General features: G+C 49.2%; 1 protein-coding gene across 1 annotated transcript in view; it reads left to right on the forward strand.

Annotated features, from left to right (window-relative positions):
* The first annotated feature begins 2088 nt into the window (after positions 1–2088).
* SLC15A1 (solute carrier family 15 member 1) overlaps positions 2089–20428 on the forward strand; it is a 52754-nt gene continuing 34414 nt past the window's right edge. Inside the window, exon 1 of the mRNA XM_084877135.1 lies at positions 2089–2436. Within this exon, the coding sequence (XP_084733261.1) occupies positions 2433–2436 (4 nt within the window). The 5' untranslated portion in view covers positions 2089–2432. The remainder of the gene's footprint in view (positions 2437–20428) is intronic.

The raw sequence follows: 20428 nt of genomic DNA on the forward strand, positions 1-20428 counted from the left end.
GAAGCCACTGCATGATGAGGTTTCTCCTCTTGAAGAAAGCCTGAGGAGGGCAGGTCCAAGCACTCCTGTGGAGAGCTGCTGGGTTTCTCACCATCTTCCAGTCAGGCTGGGGGAATTGCTAAGACTCAAAAATTAATACAGACAGGTGAATGGATACACAAAATGTGATAGGCACGTACAATGGAATCATATTCAGCCTTAAAAAAGAAGGAAATTCTGATGCACACTACAACATGGATGGGCCTTGAAGGTATTATGCTAAGTGAAAGAAGCCAGACACAAAAGGACAAATATTTTTTGATTCCAGCTATATAAGGTACCTGAAGTAGTGAAATTCATAGAGATAGAAAGTAGAAGGGTGACAGCCAGGAGCCAGGGAAGGGGGAGTGGAGACTTAGTGGTTAATGGGTAGTGTTTAATAGAGTTTATTTGAAAAGATGAGAAAGTTCTGGAAATGAGTGGAGGTGATGGTTGCCCAACAATATGAATGTACTTAATGGCACTTACTGAACACTTATAGTTAAGATGGTAAATTTTATGTTATGTATATTTTACCACAATTTTCTTAAGGCAATAGAAACTCACCTTTATTTCCATTTTTAATGTTCCTCCTAGTTTTTGTAAATCACAAATCTCTCAAATCAAACAAAACAACTACAAAAACAAAAATTATCTGGAGATAGTTGCTATATCACTGTTATTTTTATTTTTCTTATGTTTAAAATATATTTTATTGATTTTATTGAGAAAGAGGAGAGAGAGAGAGAGAGAGAGAGAGAGAGAGAGAGAGAGAGAGAGAGATTGCTTAGCAACCTGGGCATGTGCCCTGATGGGGAATTGAGCCAGGGACCTTTTGGTTCCTGAGACAATGCTCAACTAACTGAGCCACATGGGCCAGGGCTGTTTTTGTTATTTTAAAGACAGTGTTACTGGAAAGGGGACTGGGCCCAGAGCGGTGTGCAGGTTCTTGATTTTGTGTAGGAAAGATTTCATAACATTAAGTCCAGGTGATTTTGAAAATACAGTCATTAAGGATGGAACAAGGAGGGGCTTAGGACGGAAGAAGCAACCAGAGAGGGACTAGGTGGGAAAATGAATCTAGGTGGGGCTGCTTTTTTGTTGTTCATTTTTTTTCAAAATGTACTGATTGATTTTCAGAGCGAGGGGAAGGGGAGGTGGAGAGAGAAACATCAATTTGTCGTTCCTCTTCAGCTGGGCTGCTTTGGCTCTAGAAACATTATGGGGAAGAAGTGAGCTAAGGCAGGGCTGCTGTCAGAGGAAAGGGGACAGGTTCAGGGGGTTACCCCCAAAGACCTGCCGCTGCCCATTGCTCCCCTGATTGCAAGTCTACTGGGTCCCTTAGAGTTTTAGGCGATGCACACCTGTGGGGGGAGAAGGAGGTGGAGAAGGCTTGCGTGTGTTTGGGGGTGGAGAGAGCAGGCGCTGGGCCCTCCATCTGAAAGGTGTTAGAGACTGTGAGTTTAAGGAAGTCTTGGGTGAGGATCTCAGTAGAAGATTCCCCCGCTTTTGCAGGCCTGCCCTTTCAGGGTTGTGGTCTCCCTGGTTGTCCAGCACCAGGACAGGGGTCTAAATCACATGGCCAGCCTATGCCATGGAGGAAAGGCCATCCTGGGGGGAGGTCCCACACCAGTTTTGCCTGTTTGTTAGGCACTGGGGCTTTCTGCCCTGGGGACCTTCTGTATCTGCTACAAATTGCTCAACCAGTTTCTTCAGCTACCTGCCTCAGTTTCCCCATCCCACGTGACACGGAATTTTTCTAGCTTCTCACTCACTTCCCTCGAATGGTAGGCAGAATCCTCCCTCCAGAAATGCTTTCCCGGGCTCACACTCCAGGTACAGCCACTGGTGCGCGCACGTGAAACTGATCCCTGTCCCGCCCACTTTTGCTTTCGCACCCAGCCGGGGGTATTTTCTCAGCGCAGAGGTTTCCAAAGCGGTGGCCCTGGCACCAGCAGCAGCATCACCTTAAGAACTTCTCAGAAATGCAAATTCTCTGGCCCCACCCCCAACCAGCCACTCAGCAACTCGGGGAGAGGCGGGGAACCTGCGTTTTAAGAAGCCCTCCAGGTGACTCAGAGGAGCGCTCACCTTGGAGCGTCCCGGGTCTCCCGCTGCCACCTGCGGCCTGCCCCTCGCCGCCTCCCACAAGGGCCTGGGGCGAAGCTGTGGAGTCCCGGGCTGGACACGGACAGCAGCGGACAGGTGTCTCTCCGCTGCGGCGCAAGGGGCACTAACCTCTGCTCCCTGCTATCGGACCGCCCGGCCCCAAGGGTGGAGTCCGGGCCCCGTCCGCACACCTCCAGCTGCGCAGGTGGCTGGGCAGGGCCTGGAAACCAAGTCATAGAGAGCCAGAAGCGAGCGAAGGCAGGGCTGCTGTCAGAGTGAAGGAAGAAGTCCTCGGAGCCGCCACCATGGGTAGGCGAGGGTGACTGACCAGGCTGGGGCGGGGTGGTCGGGGAGCATTGGGCTGCGCGGCGGCGATCGAGGCGCTGCCAAGAGGGTGTCAGGGATCCAGCCGGGCTGCGATGCTGGTCCCCGCAGTGGTCGGCGGCGGCGCGGACCTGCGCGCAGAGCCGGGAGGGCGGGCGGGCACCGGGCGCGGGGCAGGGACGCGGCGCGCGGCTGCAAGCGACCCCCGGGGAGTCGGTGGCTCCGGGAAGCTACGGGGCTGACGAGGCACCGCCCTGCCAGGTGGTCTCCTGGCTGCAGAGGCAGAGGGTCCGGCGCGCCCAGGCTTGGAGGCGGCAGGGATGAGTGCAGTCACTTTGCCGGCCCGCACCTGTTGGGAATCTCAGGGCTTGGGTTTCCGCTTGGGCTTGGCTGGGTCTTGCGCTTGGTGGGGCGCGCGGCAACTTTATCCGCTGTGGAATCTTAGCGGCTGCCTTCGCATTTCTCTGATCCCCAACCCCCTGCCCCCGGGCCCGGAGTGCTGCCTGGCCGGAGAGGAGCTGGGGCTAGCCCCTGGTGGCCCCTCGGAGCGCCCTGCCACCATCCTTAAACTCAGAGCCTACGGAGAATCAAGCCTCCCTCCTTGGTACCTTCTTGGCACAACAGCTAGGAAACAAGTTACCGCTGCCTGCTTCAGAACAAAGCGCTCTGGAGTGACTCCAGGAGCAAGAGAGCAGGTTCTGGGAGAGACCAGAGATCAGCCAGCCCCCTTCTCCCTCCCACACGGGAGAGCGAGTGGAGGGATGGCCCCTAAGGGGTGCTGTGTACGGGCCCAGGCAGGCTTTGTGTGAGGCTTTAGGAGTCCACCTTTTCCACCTGCCTGTGCTACTGCTCTTCTACCGCTGGCTACCTCTGTGACGTTGCATCAGTAACTTAGGCTCTTTGGGCCGAAATTCTCAGCCATCTAACAGAAGTATCAGTGCCAGTGCCGACTAGGTGGCTGCGTTGAGATGTGCAGGATAAGGGGACCAGATGTCCCGCTTTTGGCGGGACAATGTGTCCCGCGTCCCGCGGCGTTTTAAAAAAGTCCCGATTTTTGCCGAAGCCGGTTTGGCTCAGTGGATAGAGCGTCGGTCTTCGGACTGAAGGGCTCCAGGTTCGATTCCGATCAAGGGCATGTAGCTTGGTTGCGGGCTCATCCCCCGTAGGGGGTGTGCAAGAGGCAGCTGGTCCATGTTTCTCTCTCATCGACGTTTCTAGCTCTCTATCTCTCTCCCTTCCTTTCTGTAAAAAAATCAATAAAATATGTTTTTAAAATAAATAAATAAAAATAAAAAGTCCCGATTTTTGAAAAAGCCAGATATTGGAAATTTAGGACCTGAGTAAACTGGTGTCTCTGCGTGTAAACATTTAGTCCCGCATCCCGCGGCGTTTTAAAAAAGTCCCGATTTTTTTTTTTAAACGCTGAGGGATGTGGGACAAATTGTTCAAAAGCGGGACGTCTGGTCACCTTAGTGTGGGAGCGCAGCACCGGTGCGGGCTCCCAGAGGCTCGGGGCCCCGGCAGCGCGCTGGTCCCGCAGTGGCAGCACTGAGCGCTTCCCGCCTGGGCTTGGCTTGTGGCGGACAGCTGTTCCACAGGCTGTCTCTCGCTCTCCAGGACGCGCTGTCAGCAGGTGCGCTTCCCAGGGCGCTGCCTCCTGGGCTAACGTTCTGAATCCCAACTCAACCATCATTCACCTGTCTGTCCGGTGAACTTTTCTGGGAGGCGCTCTGAGCGTTTGTTCCCATCTGTGGCTGGCTCATACCTGCCAAGCAGCTGCTCTGCATGGCATCGTCCCTAAGAGTTCCATTCAGGACAGCTGATTGTTGGGGGTATAAACACAGCTTTAAAGCATAGCCCAGGGAATTGGCTCTTTCCAGTTTGCAAATTGGTCCTTAAGTGGATGTTTTGTGTGTGTGTGTGTGTGTGTGTGTGTGTGTGTGTGTGTGTGTGTTGGGGGGGGGCGGGGGTTGTTTGTTTGTTTGATTGTTTTTGCAACTGAGTTTGGCATAGTGTGTGCGTAGCTACAAAATGTTTACATGCAGACACCAGCTTGCTCAAGTCCTAAATTTTCAATATCTGGGTTTAGTGAGGGAAACTACTCATTAGAAAATGTTTTCAGTAAAGAACGAGCAGTCACTTCCCCTCTTAAGAACAGACCTTGGGTGCTAAGATTAGGAGAAGTGGTTTCAGGCGACTGAAAGGGGAAAGCCGGAAGAGTTGGTGAGCGCAGCCTGAGGGAGAAAAGCGGAAACGATGCAGAGAAAAAACATTTTGCTTTGAGATGACTTATTCTTATTTGTTCATTGGAACAAATTTTGGCGCCAGGTTCTTTCACTCGCCCTGGAAATGGAGAGGCAGGAGTTATGACAGAATAGGAAAGTGAGGCTGGAAGAGTCAGAACTGAACCTCTAATGCCATTGAGGCATTAGACTTGGTAACACAAGCACAGGGATACACAAGAATAAGCGGGATGGAAAGTTGCTTTGGGGGTGAGGATACATAGCTAAGCTGGCTGCAGGATCTGGTTAGAATCTTAAACTGCCAGCCAACTCTTTGTCGGCAAACCTTTCTTGGAAAGGGCCAGAGAGTCAAAATTTTCGGCTTTAGATAAGGTGACCAGACGTCCCGCTTTTGGCGGGACAATCCCAATTTTCTAACAATTTGTCCCACGGCGTTTTAAAAAAGTCCTGATTTTTGGAAAGAATCGGGACGCGGGACACATTGTTAAAAATCGGGACTGTCCCGCCAAAAGCGGGACGTCTGGTCACCTTAGCTTTGGGGACCTTACAGTCGCCATGGAAACGACTCAACTCCCCCTAACAGTTCAAAATATGTAAATAAGTAGGAGGAGTTGAGTTCTAATAAAACTTTATGGACACAGACATTTGAATTTTATGTAATTTTCATGTGTCACAATATAGCCCTTAAAAACTATTTCTTCATTATTTAAAAGTGCAGAAACCATTCTTAGCTTGCAAGCTGTACAAAACCAGGTGGTGAGCCAGATTTGGCCTGTAAGCCATAGTGTGCTGATCCTTGCTTTAAAGTATGGATGTGCAGCCCTAGCTGGTTTGACTCAGTGGATAGAGCCTCGGCCTGCAGACTGAAGGGTCTTGGGTTTGATTCCAGTCAAGGGCACACGCCCAGGTTCCAGGCTCAGTCCCCAGTAGGGGGCGTGCAGGAGGCAGCTGATCAATGATTCTCATCATTGATGTTTCTCTCTCTTTCTCTCTTCCTTCCTCTCTGAAATCAATAAAAACATATTTTAGCCAAAACCGGTTTGGCTCAGTGGATAGAGCGTCAGCCTGCGGACTGAAGGGTCCACTGTTTGATTCTGGTCAAGGGCATGTACCTTGGTTTGGGGCTGTGCAAGAGGCAGCTGATCCATGACTCTCATCGATGTTTCTAACTCTCTCTCTCTCTCTCCCTTCCTCTCTATAAAAAAATCAATAAAATATATATATTTTTTAAATATATTTTTTTTAAAAAAAAGTATGGGTGTGCTGATCGGAGCTGAGGGTGGAGAGAGGGTCTGTTTCCCAATGGGTGTCTTGTGCAGTCAGGTCTCAGGATGGCTGAGAACCTCTCAGGTGACTGAGAGCCACCACGGAGACCTTTGTGGCACTGAGATGCTTTGATTGAAGATTTTGAATATTTAATCTCTCCTCTCACCCCACCCCACTCCCTTACCCAAAGTTCAAGTTTTGCTATAGCAAATTACTTTGGTCTAAAAAACCATGGATCCTGCTCTCATTTGCCACACATTTGACTTTGAAAATTAAATATGAGGAGGACTCAAGTTCTATGAAGCAAGCTCCTGTCTCCCTCTCCCAGGGCCTTCAGCTGATTTGAGAAATTCACTCGCTTAATGAAGGGCACTTATTATGTTCCTGCTCCCCGAACCCTCTTCTTTCCCTATCCCCTCCTCCCCCTCCCCCCAACTCTCAGCTTCCTGCTGGCCTTGTATGGGATTCTGGTGAGTTTTGCAAGAGGGCCTCCTGCCTGAGCATAAAACAATGGACTAACCTGAAAGGTGCTGTGAACCTGGCCATTTGTAAATCCTTCTGTATTCTCCCCTCTTTCAGAGGCTCTTGGGTAAACTAAAGAACAATGCCGAGGTCACGGGCAGCTGGCACTCCTATTACAGGTGGCACGTGTACAGCTAGAGCCTGCTCCACATCAACGGTGGCCTTGGGCATCGATCCCTGGGAGAACCTGCCTCCCAGACAGCACAAAGGGAGGACTGACATTCTTTCTTCCATGCTGGTCTGACTCTGTCGGTGGTTTTCTAACTGCAGCATGCATCAGGATCCCCTGAGTGAGGGCTTATTCTGGCATGCTGCCCGGCCTTATCCCTAGACTGACTGCGTCAGAAGGTCTAGGGCAGGGCTTCAGGGACAGTGTTTGCACACATTCCCAGGAGCTGCTGCTTTGAGAATCACTGCTCTAAATGACAGGCTCTCCCCACATCCAAACCACTGTGCCCACAAATGAAATCATGGCCCCTGGCTTGCCCAGGATGGTCAAGTTTGGGGTAAATTAGCAGCTAGAATGTGAAAATCAGCTTGCAGAGGCTAAGAACATAGGGCAGAAAAGCATAGAAGTGGTAAATCATGTGGTCCAGCAAAGGCTACAGGGTCAGGCCTATATTCCTTAAATATGTGTGCAGGTATTTAATTACCATGTGAAGGTATAAAATAGTCCTGCCTTGAAGAAGCACATATCCTCAGGGGTAGAAACCTCCTCACCCATACACATTTTACACATTTTTCTTTCATTTATTTTCTTTTTAAATATATTTTATTGATTTTTTTTTTTTTTTTTTTTTACAGAGAGGAAGGGAGAGGGATAGAGAGTTTAAAAAATCGATGAGAGAGAAACATTGATCAGCTGCCTCCTGTACACCCCCTCCTGAGAATGTGCCCACAACCTCGGTACATGCCCTTGACCGGAATTGAACCCGGACCCTTCAGTTCTCAGGCTGACGCTGTATCCACTGAGCCAAACCGGTTAGGGCCCATACACTTTTTTTCTACACTGTATTATAGTTGAGGTGCATGACATATCATAAGACCAGTGAAAGCAGCAGCTAATAGTGGCTTGTCAGAGCTGGAGGACTTGCCAACCTTAATGCTAAATTTTTCCATAGTCCTTCATACCTCTGCACAATGTCCTGAGTGAAATTACCTCATTTTTGCTTTACGTGGATTTTTTAAAAAATATATTTTATTGATTTTTTTTACAGAGAGAAATAGAGAACTAGAAACGTCGATGAGAGAGAAACATCGACCGGCTGCCTCTTGCACACCCCCTACCGAGGATGTGCCCACAACCAATGTACATGCCCTTGACCGGAATCGAACCTGGGACCTTTCAGTCCGCAGACCGATGCTCTACCACTGAGCCAAACCAGCTTCGGCAGCTTTACGTGGATTTTTTGATTGACTTTCCTGCTGCCCTTGGAGTTTCTGAAGAGCAGAGAACAGATGGAGGGGTTAGTCAATGGGCTAGCTGAGCTAGCAGCATCATGAGTGAGAGGGACAGTTGTCAGGGAATGAATGGAAGCGTGGGACTGGAACTCCACAGGATAGACAATTGCATCTTTATTTCGTCCCTGGCAGGAAAGAAAGTAGGTAGGTGTCCCAGGTGAGCTGATAGGAAATAAAAATAAGGGTGGAATCTGAGTGACATTCCACGTTCCACCATGAAAATGATGAAAGGAGAGCAGTATTGTCAGCAGATGAGAACATTGACTCAGTCTGGGGTTGCAACACAAAGAACCAGAGAATTATTGTTTTGCAACTTCATGCCTTGGCTTCACAGGCCAGAAATACATCACTGAGGAAACCACGGGTCGTCTCATGTGGTTGATGTGAACGGGGCTGTGTCACGCGGGCCAGGCCATGCTTCTGCTCGCTGCCGAGACTGGGTACAAATCAGCTACAGTCCACAGGCAGGTCAGAGCTAAAGGACGGTCTCAGCGGTCGGAAGTAACCACAGTCAAGGGGAAGGGATGGGATCTTCACAGATGCTCCTACAAAGAGAGGAAGATTTCATTACACCAGATTGGAAATTAAATTTTTCCTCCAGCCAAGGCCTCCCACTGGGCTGCTGAAAGGAGTCTGTCATTGGGTGAGGGTGTAAAGTCATCAGTTATTGTGTGGGGCTTGTGAAACTGAGCGCATATCCGGGGGGGAAAAAATGTGGTTTGAGAATCAGACTTGAGATGGGAAAATTCACAAAATGTACTTACATAATGCAAGTCAATGAAAGCTCTCATGTCAAGCATTTGAAACTCCTACAATCTGCCTCAAGTCAGAAGATTCTGTAATAAAAGCTATGAGGACATATCAGGAGGTACATCTGAGATGTTCTTAGAGGAACAAACCTTTTTCCCAATGAGTCAACACACATAAGCTCCCTTGGTGTGTTTTCTGAGGCAACTGTAAGAAACATACCACAAACTGAGTGGTTTAAGACAATAGAAATGTATTCTCTCATAATCCTGAAGGTTAGAAGTCCAAAATCCAGGTGTTGGCAGGGCCATGCTGGCTCTGAAAGCTCCAGGGGAGAATCAGTTTCCATGCCTTCCTCTTAGCTTCTGCGGTTGCTGCCCATCCTTGGCATTCCTTGGCTTGTAGATACACCACTCTGATCCCTGCCTCCATGGTCACCTGGCCACCTCTTCCTGTCCGTGTGTCTTCACCTCATCTCCCCTCCGTGCATACCTGTCTTCATATGGCTGTCTTCTTAGGAGGACACAAGTACTGTTGGATGCAAGACCCACTCGACTCTGGTCATTTGCCTGAAATAACTGCATTTTAAATAAGGTCACGTTCTGAGATTCTGAGAAGGAAATGAGTTTTTAGGACAACCTCTCCAACCCAGTACACATGGTAATAGAAAAGGTTCATTCTGAAATGCGTGCGTCACTTACACATAACTTTAGGCAGGAAGCATGCTCAATGCATAAGGATCGGCATATTGTAGCAGCATCCTCAGCTTTGGGGCTACATTTGGTGACTGGTGTCTCCCCCAGCATGGCAGATACACTTATTTGCTGATAGTCCTGATCCATCCTAAACAACAATCTGTTTAATAATGCAATAAGTGTGTGGAAAACACACCCCTCCCCCATGTGTAATAGTAGGTGAATCAGAAATGCTTGCAGCAATGTCACAGACTCCTGTAATTTACCTCAAATTAATTCTAAAACGTATGTGCCTGCTCTGTTGGTATTGTAGTGTGCATCTGTGGATAAAGTTTCCAGGCAAACACTGAGCTATGGATAATATTTAAACTTTTTTATAGCTTTTTCTTCTATGCTCATTTTAAAACTACAAGACTGGAAAAAATTAGTCACCTAATACTTCCATGGAGAGTTGTTAGGTAATATGTAACAAAATTTAAAATATGCAATGTCTCACCAGCATTCTGCTCCTAGTAATGTCTTAAAGGAAGACTCATGATAGGAAGGGAGCATGTGCAGTCTAAATATCAACTGGGGAGAAATGTATACGTCCCGTGCATAGGTTTGCAGTCTAACTTCCCACTTACTGTGATCATAAAGCAAATTTTCTAGCCATGATTTCACATCTAGGAGTGAAAAAATATTTGTCTCTAATAGTTGGGTCTCCAACTTAATTGCCTCCAAAACAACCCCGCAAAGGACCAAGAGATTGCTACCTTTTGATTTAGTGGCACTTGCATGTCATGGTATTGTTTTCTCTGCCAAGATACAATATTACCAGGGCTGCTACAAATTCCCTTGTCAGTACTGTGTGTTGGGTGTGTGCAGCTGGCTGTGGTGGGAGGGTGTTGTTCAGGAGGCTGACAGCTGCTTCCCTTCTTGTTCTGTTCTCTCATTCCCTTTCAGAGCTGGCTCTGAGGATGTCTGGCTTCTCCTTGACCTGAGGATAGATTTGTTTATTCACTCCCAGCAGTCATAGCATTTAAAGGAAGCCTAGCTCAAAGTTCAGAATAAAGGATGTTCTTCTGAATAAAGAAATGTCCAGGTGTAGATGAAGGACTTAACTTGGGTTGCCTTCCTAACACCCATCTTGCTGAAGTAGCTGAGGCAGAGCTTAAGCCTGTGCCTTGATCTTTCTGTTTTGCATGACAGCTTTATTGCATATTAACTCCTAGCACCCTCTAGCCTGGCTGCCCTTCCCTGAACTGAGCATGTCCGAAGCCAGTTGGATCCTGAGGTCCATAAGGATCATTACCTTCTGAAAAAGAAAAGAAATGGCACATCTTTGGTTATGGAAGCAATGATAAAAGTCATCCTACCTAACGAAAGAGTTATATGCAAATTAACCATCACTCCACTACACCTAACAGCTACACCCAACAGCCAATCAGAGTGAGTTTGCAAATTAACTCCAACCAAGATGGCTATCACCACAGAGAGTAGAAGGAAGGCTTGGGTTTTCCCAGAAATGGAGGAAGCAAAGCTTTCCTCACACCCTGACTGGCCCAGGCCTCAACTCAAGGCTACAATGTTTCAATTATAGAAGATAAATCCAAAGAAAAATGGCAGCAGCCATGGAGCTGGAGAGAGCAGGCTAGGGTTGTCCCCTGCAATGGAGGAAGCCAAGCTTTCCACCTGCCCTGGCCTGCTGCCTCGGAGGGAGCAGAAGACTTGGCTTCGCTCCAGGCTACAAAGTTTCAATTGTAGAAGATAAATAATTCAGATACCAGGGCCTCCCTTGGGTAGCAGGGTGGGGGGAAGTGGGGGGGACATGGCCAGCCTGCAAACCACCACAGGCCCCTCGTCCAGGCCACCCCATGCTCCAAGGAAACCCCCATCCTGATCCTTCAGGGCAAACCAGCTGGCCCCCACCCATGCATCAGGTCTCTATCCTATCTAATAAAAGAGTAATATGCAGATTGACCATCACTCCAACACACAATATGGCTGTCCCCCATGTGGTCAAAGATCCTGCCCCCATGTGGACACAAGATGGCCACCACAGATGGCCAGCAGGGGAGGGCAGTTGGGGGCAAACAGGCTAGCAGGAGAGCAGTTAGACATCAATCAGGCTGCCAGGGCAGTGGTTAAGGGGTGATCAGACTGGCAGGCAGAAATGGTTAGGAGCAATCAGGAAGGCAGACAGGTGAGCAGTTGGGAGCCAGCATTCCTGGATTGTGAGAGGGATGTCCAACTGACATCCCTCAAGGGGTCCCAGATTGGAGGGGGTGCAGGCTGGGCTGAGGGACACACCCCACCTTGTGCATAAATTTTGTGTACCGGGCCTCTAGTAGTTATGTATAAAACTATCAAAGGCGGCTATATGGGCCTCTAAGCCTATCATTTTGGACAATCCTGTGTAGAAATTTTTTTAAAAGGAGAATATATATAACCCACAGCCATAGATTGAGCACTACAGGTGCTCTCTGGATGTTATAAGTTGAATTGTGCCCTCCCCCTGAACTCCCAAATTCACATGCTGAAGTTCTAGCCCCTGGTACCTCAGAACATGACCTAGTTTGAAAATAAGGTCATCGTAGATATAATCAGTTTAGATGAAGTCATTCTGGAGTAGGTGGGCCCGTAATCCAATGTGACTGGTGTCCTCATGAAAAGGGGAAATTTGGACACCAACATGCACACAGGAGAAGGCCCATGAGGATGAAGGCAGAGATGGGGCATCTTCCTCCATGTCAGAGAACATCAAAGATTGCCAGTAAGCCCCGGAAGCTAGGGAAGAGGCCTGGAATAGATTCTCCTCACAGCTCTCGGGAGGAACCAGCCCTGCGCACACCTTGACCTTAGATTTCCAGCCTAGAACTGTGGGCCGATAAATTTCCATTGTTTTCAGCCATTCTGTTTGTGGTCCGTTGTTATGGCAGCTTCAGCAAACCCATGTCTGACCAAGAGCTGCATCTCTCCATCATGCCCAGTGGGCCCCACCCTGAAGGACGAAATGGGTTACAGAAAGACAAAGGTATGGCTATTAGACACACGCAGGACAAAGCCAGGGCAAGGCCTGGCTGATGGATGGTTAAAGACACTCCAGGCATTTTGTTACCAACACGACAACGGAAGGTTAGGCAAAGGTGCCCCATTGCTGAGGGCCCTGTTCCCACACCCCGTCATGAGATACCCTGTTACAGAGAAGCCTATACCAGGCTGTAGCCAAATGGTTTTACATTCTGTATCTCTCTCCCCAGGGGGCAAGACAGAGAGCCCTGTCCTCCTCAGCAGAGCTCTCACCTTTGCCTCTGTGGCCTGCGTGGGTAAAGCAAGGTCACCAGTGCCCCAGAGCCCAGCCATTCCCTGCAGTGGCATCATGCCAAAGTCATTTAATAAACCCTATGCTGTCCTGTTAGCACTGATTTCCCCACATTTCTAAAGTAGCTTCGTGTTGTTGGGGTTAGCTGACACTCTTAGTTCTCAGAAGACCGGTCATTCATTTGCTTTCAGCCATGGTGCAGTAAGACAGCCCATGGTCGGATTCGTGTGGCATTTTGATGACTACACACCAGTGTGTTCCCTGTTTATGTAGCTACTTGTTGATGTATCTATCAAGGAAAAAGTAAATTCTCTCATGGTGGGGAAGAAGGTAGCTGAGGAAAGGAGTCCATTTCTATTTTTTTTTTTTAATTACACTCACACAATTGAAAGACGGGCAGGGCTACCGTCCATAGAGGGACCCCAGGGCCTGGGATGCAGCCCTTGCTCCATTTCCAAGCAATGCATCCACCCGGGACACCTTTGCTTCTTGGCACCACGCCACTGTCCACTTGTCAGCCACACCTCCCAGCACAGCAGCTGGCCTGCAAGATCACAGTTTCCTAATGCCTAGGAAAGCGCCATATGGACTAGCAGGAACCCTGAGAGTGGGAAATGTGGCAGAACATTCATATGAAGGGGGAAAGTCACCAAGTCAGGCAAGAAATAGCCTCAAGGAGAGCCACTGGAGAACCAAGGGCTGGTGACAAGTCCAGAACCGGTTCTTGAGCTAACCTGACTGCTGGTCTGGAAGAAGAAAAGCACGTTTCTCCTCTTAATCGTAGCTAATCAAGTATGAGTGTGTGTGTGTGTGTGTGTGTGTGTGTGTGTGTGTTTGGGGGAGGAGGGGGGCAGGAATCAGACCAAATGTGCAGCACAAGGCACCTAAGCTCCTTCCTCTTCCCCCTGCCCCTCACCCATCCCCCCACCTTATCACCTTGCCCCAGGTCAGCCCCAGGTATGCATCAGGCATATCCTGGTAGGCTATTTTTGAAGTGGTGCACACTATTTTCTCCAAAAAAAGAAAAGTAGTATATGCAGCTCTGTAACATTTTTCAAAAAATCAGAACAACTTGCTCTGTCAGGGGCAGTTGTAAAGAGGCTAAAGAGATCCAAGAAGGGGGAGAGAGTATCTGGGAGGCTGAGGGGATGGGACGGGTAGGGTGCTAACTGCCCTAACGGTACAGACAGCTGTGAAGAGCCTGGCCTGGAGCAGGAAGTCCTGTGCCTTCCTCCGTGTGGGGTGCAGGAAGGCGGAAGGCGGAAGGCGGAAGGCGGGAGCCAAAGGGCTTCGCATGCTGTGTTGAGCAGCAGGTCTGACCCTGTAGGCAGCGGAAAGCTGGCCAGGCTAGAGATTAGGCTCCATCGGGAAGCTCAGGGTGGACAGGACACCAGAAAGTAAGATAAGATGCAGGAAGGAATAGCAGAGTCATTTCAGAGGAGCTGATCCCCTGGACAGGAGTGGCTACTTGGTGTGCACACCTTGGCATCAGGCCCTTTTCGTTCCGCCCCAGCGTCACTCCAGAGCAGAGAGTCCTCCCAAACCCCAACCACAGCAGTGGGGCATCCTCAGGAGGGCTTGATAGCATGCAGAGAGGCAGGCCCCGCCCTCAGAGTTTCTAATGAGGTAGGTCCCAGATGCACCTGAGAGTTTGCATTTCTGATGAGTTCCCAGATATAGCTGCTGGTCCAGAGCCCCTCTCAGAACCACTGCCCTGGAGAATTAAAAACGATCCTTCAACCCTCCAGCTACCCAGGAGTCACACACTGTAGTCTATCCATCAGAAAAGCAGCTGAGCTGGATTGACAAATTGGGCCTGTTAATGGCTTGTTCTTGAGAAGACTGACTTTTCTCTATCCTAATCTCCATGCCTGAAGCTCCCAGGGTGACATCAGAAGGACCTTCTGCTTCTGAATGGGAGCAACCCTGGAGGGGAGTGCATCTTTTTTTCCTTCTTTCTTTCTTTCTTTCTTTCTTTCTTTCTTTCTTTCTTTCTTTCTTTCTTTCTTTCTTTAATATATTTTATTGATTTTTTACAGAGAGGAAGAGATAGGGATAGAGAGTTAGAAACATCGATGAGAGAGAATCATCGATCAGCTGCCTCCTGTGCACCCCCCACTGGGGATGTGCCCGCAACCAATGTACATGCCCTTGACCGGAATCGAACCAGGACCCCTCAGTCTGCAGGGTGACGCTCTATCCACTGAGCCAAACCGGTCTCGGCATGGGAGTGCATCTCTCTTTGAGAGCCTTCTCACCCCGGCCAAGGCTCTCCACGAAAAATTCTTGTCCATATTTTCATTTTAAGTCCATTCATTGCAAACATCCATCCATCCTACCTAGCGGTCTTCATGGCACTCAGTGCATAGCAAACCTCATGGAAACTCTGTCTGATACATCTTGCAAAGAAGGCGTTAGCCTCTCTTGGTGAAGGAGTGGGGGTCCCGTGGGTAAGTGCTTTGAACAAAGCCGCGTGGCTCGGAAGAATGTCTCCACATTGCGGTTCAACCTCCGTGTTTCCAAGGCCCAGGTCTTTCCTCCTGTTAGCTACAGGGGCAATGTACCTACCAATAACCACTCAGGCTAAGAGTGAGGCTCTATTCTAGCAGAAGCCACTGCATTCTCTGGGCTCCCACATAACCTACTTTGTAAGGCACCTGCGTGGCCTAAAGCAAGGGTGGGGAACGTCCAGCCCCCAGGGCAGTATAAGGCCCACAAAACCATTTGGTCTGGCCCTCCAAGGCATCAGGGGTGAGTTAACTAAATGTTTGACCAAATATAGCAAGTTGATCATTGGGTGTGGCCCGAGAAAGATGTTATCAATATCCAAATGGCCCTTGGCAGAAAAAAGGTTCCCCACCCCTGCTCAACCTAGTTTAACCCGGGTTGATGGAACCATTTGCAGACCACTCCTCCTCGGCAGCCCCACGTTAGAGATGGAGAGCGGAGAGTCAGTTACCTGAGGAAGGGGGCAGTGCTCACACAGGTGCTGCCAAATCGCATCAACAAGGCAGCCGCCAGGTGTGGATTTCCAAGGCCCCAGGGAGAAAATGTAGCTGGAGGGTGGGGGGAGGGTGCTATGAAAAGGGAATTCTGCCAACAAATAAAACTGCTAGGAAGTTTGAGTCTCGGTTCCATGTAAGTAGTGATCAAAAACCTGTTTACAAAGCTTAAGGCAATCCCATGTGTTATTTGCAATTGTTGTGGTAACAAATTAGCACAGCTGTGAGTGGCTTAAAATGACACAGATTTATTATCTCACGGTTGTGGAGGTCAGAAGCTGACATGGGTCCCACTGAGCTAAAACCAAGGCGGCAGTAGGGCTGAGTTCCCTCTGGAGGCGCCAGGAGAGAATCCATTTCCTTGTCTTTTTTAGCTTCTAGAGACGCCGCATTCCTGTCGTGCTGGCCTGCCAGCAATGGCCATCGCTCTGGCCTCTGCGTCCTTCCTCACATCTCCTCCTCTGACTCCTCCAAGGACCCTCATGATCGCACTGGGGCCATAGCCAGTCCAGGATGAACCCCCATTTCAAGGTCTTAAACGAGTCACATCTGCAAAGTCCCTTTGCCATGGAAGGTAGCAGGGCCACAAGTTCAAGGGAGTAGAAAGGACATGGACAGCTCGGGGGCACCACTGCTCTGCCTAACACACCCTACAACCTCAGATACACCATCTCTCACACATCCAACAACACTTACAGTATTCCCTCCGTTTCATTCCTGGTACTGATAGGGAGCACTTTTCTCCTCTCTTAGACTTTAGCAAAGTGCTTCATCCCTTCGGTTCCCAAGTCCAAGGGCTAGAAACACTCTTTACACCCATCATGGCACTGAAGGTGTTCTTTTATTTTTTAAAATATATTTTATTGATTTTTTTACAGAGAGGAAGGGAGAGGGATAGAGAGCCAGAAACATCGATGAGAAACATCGAACAGCCGCCTCCTGCACACCCCCCACCGGGGATGTGCCTGCAACCAAAGTACATGCCCTTGGCCAGAATCGAACCTGGGACCCTTCAGTTCACAGACTGATGCTTTACCACTGAGCCAAATTGGTTTCTGCTAAGGGTGTTCTTAATGTCTAGGTAACAAACCATAAGTTCATCCCCCCGAAAATGGTTCCGTATATGAAATGTGCATTGTTAGACAGTTGGAAATACCATAACGGAGAGATTTCATTAAGTAATGAGAAGTGATTAAACTGTCTTTCTTGTTTTTTCCTGCTATTGCCCCCAGTCAGCAACCATAGAAATCTATCATGTACATTTATTTTATTAGAGTCTTTAGCCAAAAGAAAGACAAAAGCACTGCTGGCCTAGAAACAAGAAGAACAGGTCTTGACTCAGAGATTGCTCTGTGCCCTGGGCTGGCCAAGCGAGCTCGTGGCGAGCCTGATTCTAGACCGTTTGACTCAGACCAGCAGCTAAGTCCAGGTGACCCGTGAATGCTGCTAGAAATGTCAGACCACTCCACTAGGCTGATTCGGTGCCAAGAACAGGCACAATTGTACTCAAGTAAACAGACTCTTGTGACTGAGTTGAGATTTGAGTTCAGACTTTTTTTTTAATATATATTTATTGATTTTTTTTACAGAGAGGAGGAGAGAGGGATAAAGAGCTAGAAACATCAATGAGAGAGAAACATTGACCAGCTGCCTCTTGCACACCCCCTACCAGGGATGTACCCACAACCAATGTACATGCCCCTGACCGGAATCGAACCTGGGACCTTTCAGTCCTCAGACCTACACTCTACCACTGAGCCAAACCGGTATCAGCTGAGTTCAGACTTAAGACTCACCCTACGTGTGACGTCCACTTTCTAAGATAGCAATCCTGTTGAGACAGGTGAATAAAGATTTAAAAAAAAATAAAAATAAAGTGCTGACTGCAGTATTCCACCCAGTAAACAGTGCTGAATTCCGCAGGAGAACAGTTTGCCAACCTCTGCCTGGCAGTGCACACCTTTGGAATGCACACTTGCCAGAGATTGGAAAGCCTCCTGAGCGATGTCTGGGCACTCGGACTTTCTCTTGCTGGGACTTTAGACATTTCATTTTCCATCATGTATTGATAGTTCTGGGTGCAATGGTTGCAACGAGACCTAAGCTCTCTGGTTGTTTCAGTCTTTTTTTCCTACAACACTATATTTACATTTGACGTAAACAAAACCTTTGCCATTATTGTTTAGCAGTAATCAGTGTTAACTAGTAATACTTAGCAAAGTCTTTCCCTGGAAACCAAAATTCCGAGAAATCTGCAAAAGGAAGGATTGCAGGGGAGCCCCAGGCTCTCTCGGCTGAGTTTGGGTGTTCATACCTCCCTCCTGCTGTCCTAGAGAAGGTTGGAGCCCATGTGGGTGACACTCCCTGCTGGGCCTGGTCTGTGGGAGGCAGTGGTAAGACCACATGATATGAAGTCTTAGTGGGCGGAGCATTGTAGGGTCCTGCCACGTCCCCATATACTGTAAGTCCTGGAGCAGACCAGGCACCACTGCAATGAAGCTGGGCCCTGAATACCGCCAGGGGGCTTTACTAAAGCACGGGTCCTTTCATTTCCCTGGGGGGTGTCGCTCTCCCCAGTCTGGGGGTGAAATCTGATTTGTGGGCTGTGTCAGTCGTGGTCCCATCAGGAAACAAATGGCACACTCAAAATAGGAGCACTTGTTTAAAAAAGACTAATTAGGAAAGACTGATTATGGGAACCAGACATGATAGTGCAGGGACCCCGAGTCCCAACCCCATTGCTACCACCCCTGGAAAGTGGTATAAAACAGTGACCAAGCCCTGGGAGGAGAGAGCCACATAGAAAGTGTCGACTTCAGAGGAGCTGTGTCGGTCACTTGAGGACAGAGCAGTCTCAGGCGACCTTTTCGGGAAGGAACCAGGAAAAGGGACACCTGACCTTCTGATCTCCTGCCAGGACTCCTCACTGGCCAAACCATATGGGGAATCGGGTGGACAAGGGGAACACTGATGGAATCCGTGCAGGTCAGCCTCATGGGCAGAGGGTGATAGCAGGCCTGGAGGGGCCAATAGAACTAGCGAGTGGCAGAGCCAGAATTGGAACATGGTGCTTGATGACCGATACCACTGATTCTTTGGGGGACATATTCATTCCTCAAACATTTAACGTCCCCTCTGGAGAGCAGTGTGCGAGGTGCTGAGGATGCTTAGGTAGTAGCATCTCCCGCTGAATGCCGCGTCAAGCTCCGGCTGGGGCTTTCACGTGGGGCATGCACAGCGGTCCTGTGAGGTGGGTGGCCTTTATCTGCCTCTGATCAGCAGCCTGTCCGAGGAAAGATGGGCTCACCCAGAGTCACAGCTGGAAAGCAACAGGACAGAGATTCAATCCCATGTCTGGCCCCATGCCCACGTTCTTCACATGATGCTCCTCAGAGCAGCCCATCCCTACAAGGAAGTCTAACTGGAGAGAGAAAAAAACCAAACAGTTTTTAGGGTTAAAGAATCTCCTTGCAGAACTTTTATGGGCAAGAAGAGCTCGGAATCGGAGTCCGTGAGACCAGACAGTTTATTGCCCTCCTTGGGACAAGGACTGAAATAGCATCACTGTTCTTACGGGGGCAAAAGAGACTGTCTGGTGTGCGGCCATGCTGCGCTGGAGAAGAGCCAATGCTCACAGACAGCATGACCAGAATCGGGAAGGAAGGCCCTGCTGGATGAGCGGGTGAAGGCTGGGAACACCACGCGGGTCTGGGCCAAGAGCAGAGTCCCTCAGGCAGAGGTCACAGTTTTGTTTCTTGTGGGATGGGCCCTGGGTTTGCACATAACGAAAACACAAGGAGGCAGATGAGAGAGGAAGGGCCCCAATGGGGAACTGTGTGAGAGCCTGAGGTGGGGAGGCTTGGTGGAGACGTCTGTGTGCTGAGCAGCTTCTATATTCAGTTCCTGCTCCGAAGGATCTGTCTGGGTCTCAGGGCCAGAGAAGTGGCAAAACGTATTTATGTAGATCAATCGGGCAACTCAACATCACAGCTCACCTGTGGTTCTCAAAGTGGGGTTCCTGGACCTGAGTAGCCACATCACCTTAGAAATGCAAATTCAATGGGCCATCCCAGACCTACAGAGATGGCAACTCTGGGCATGGGGTCCAGCAACCAGTTCTCATAAGCCCTCAGGGTAATGCTGAGGCACACTTCAGTTTGAGAACTACTCCTGGGGGGTCACTGATTCCTAATAGAGGAGGGGAGACTGTTTAGGGTACCCTAATAAGCAAAGAACTCTTAAGATGTGGTCAATGGGGGCTGAGAGGAGGAGGAAGATGATCCCCCATGGAAAAGGGCCTCACATGTCACAGACACAGACCTCTTTCTGTACTAACACTGGGCAATGCGTTAGTATAGAAAGAAGCAGGAGGAAATGTTAAGACTTGAGATTTAACTATGGGTTAAATCTTGTCAAAATTCAGAGGAGACAGAGGAGCTGGGCAACAGGGATGAAGGGCACTAAGTTTAGAAGATGGTCAATGGCATGTGGTTTGTGCCAACTCACTTGGATTCTGACCCTTTGTCTTTTTGCACTTCTACCAATGGGCCCTGCTCCGGTAGGTATTGGGAAAGTGGAGATGGGACCGCACATGATTCTTCCACTAAAGGGGAGGCAGAAATATAAGGTGTTGTTGCATTGTGGCAGCATAGGAGGTCAGAGAAGGCTTCGTGAAGGGAAGGAGGACATACAAGGAGCATTCCTGGCAAAGGATTTGCTGTTTTGTGCATGAAGGAC

This window comes from Pipistrellus hanaki, assembly GCF_964339955.1.
Source record: "Pipistrellus hanaki genome assembly, chromosome: 3".
Lineage (NCBI taxonomy): Eukaryota > Metazoa > Chordata > Mammalia > Chiroptera > Vespertilionidae > Pipistrellus > Pipistrellus hanaki.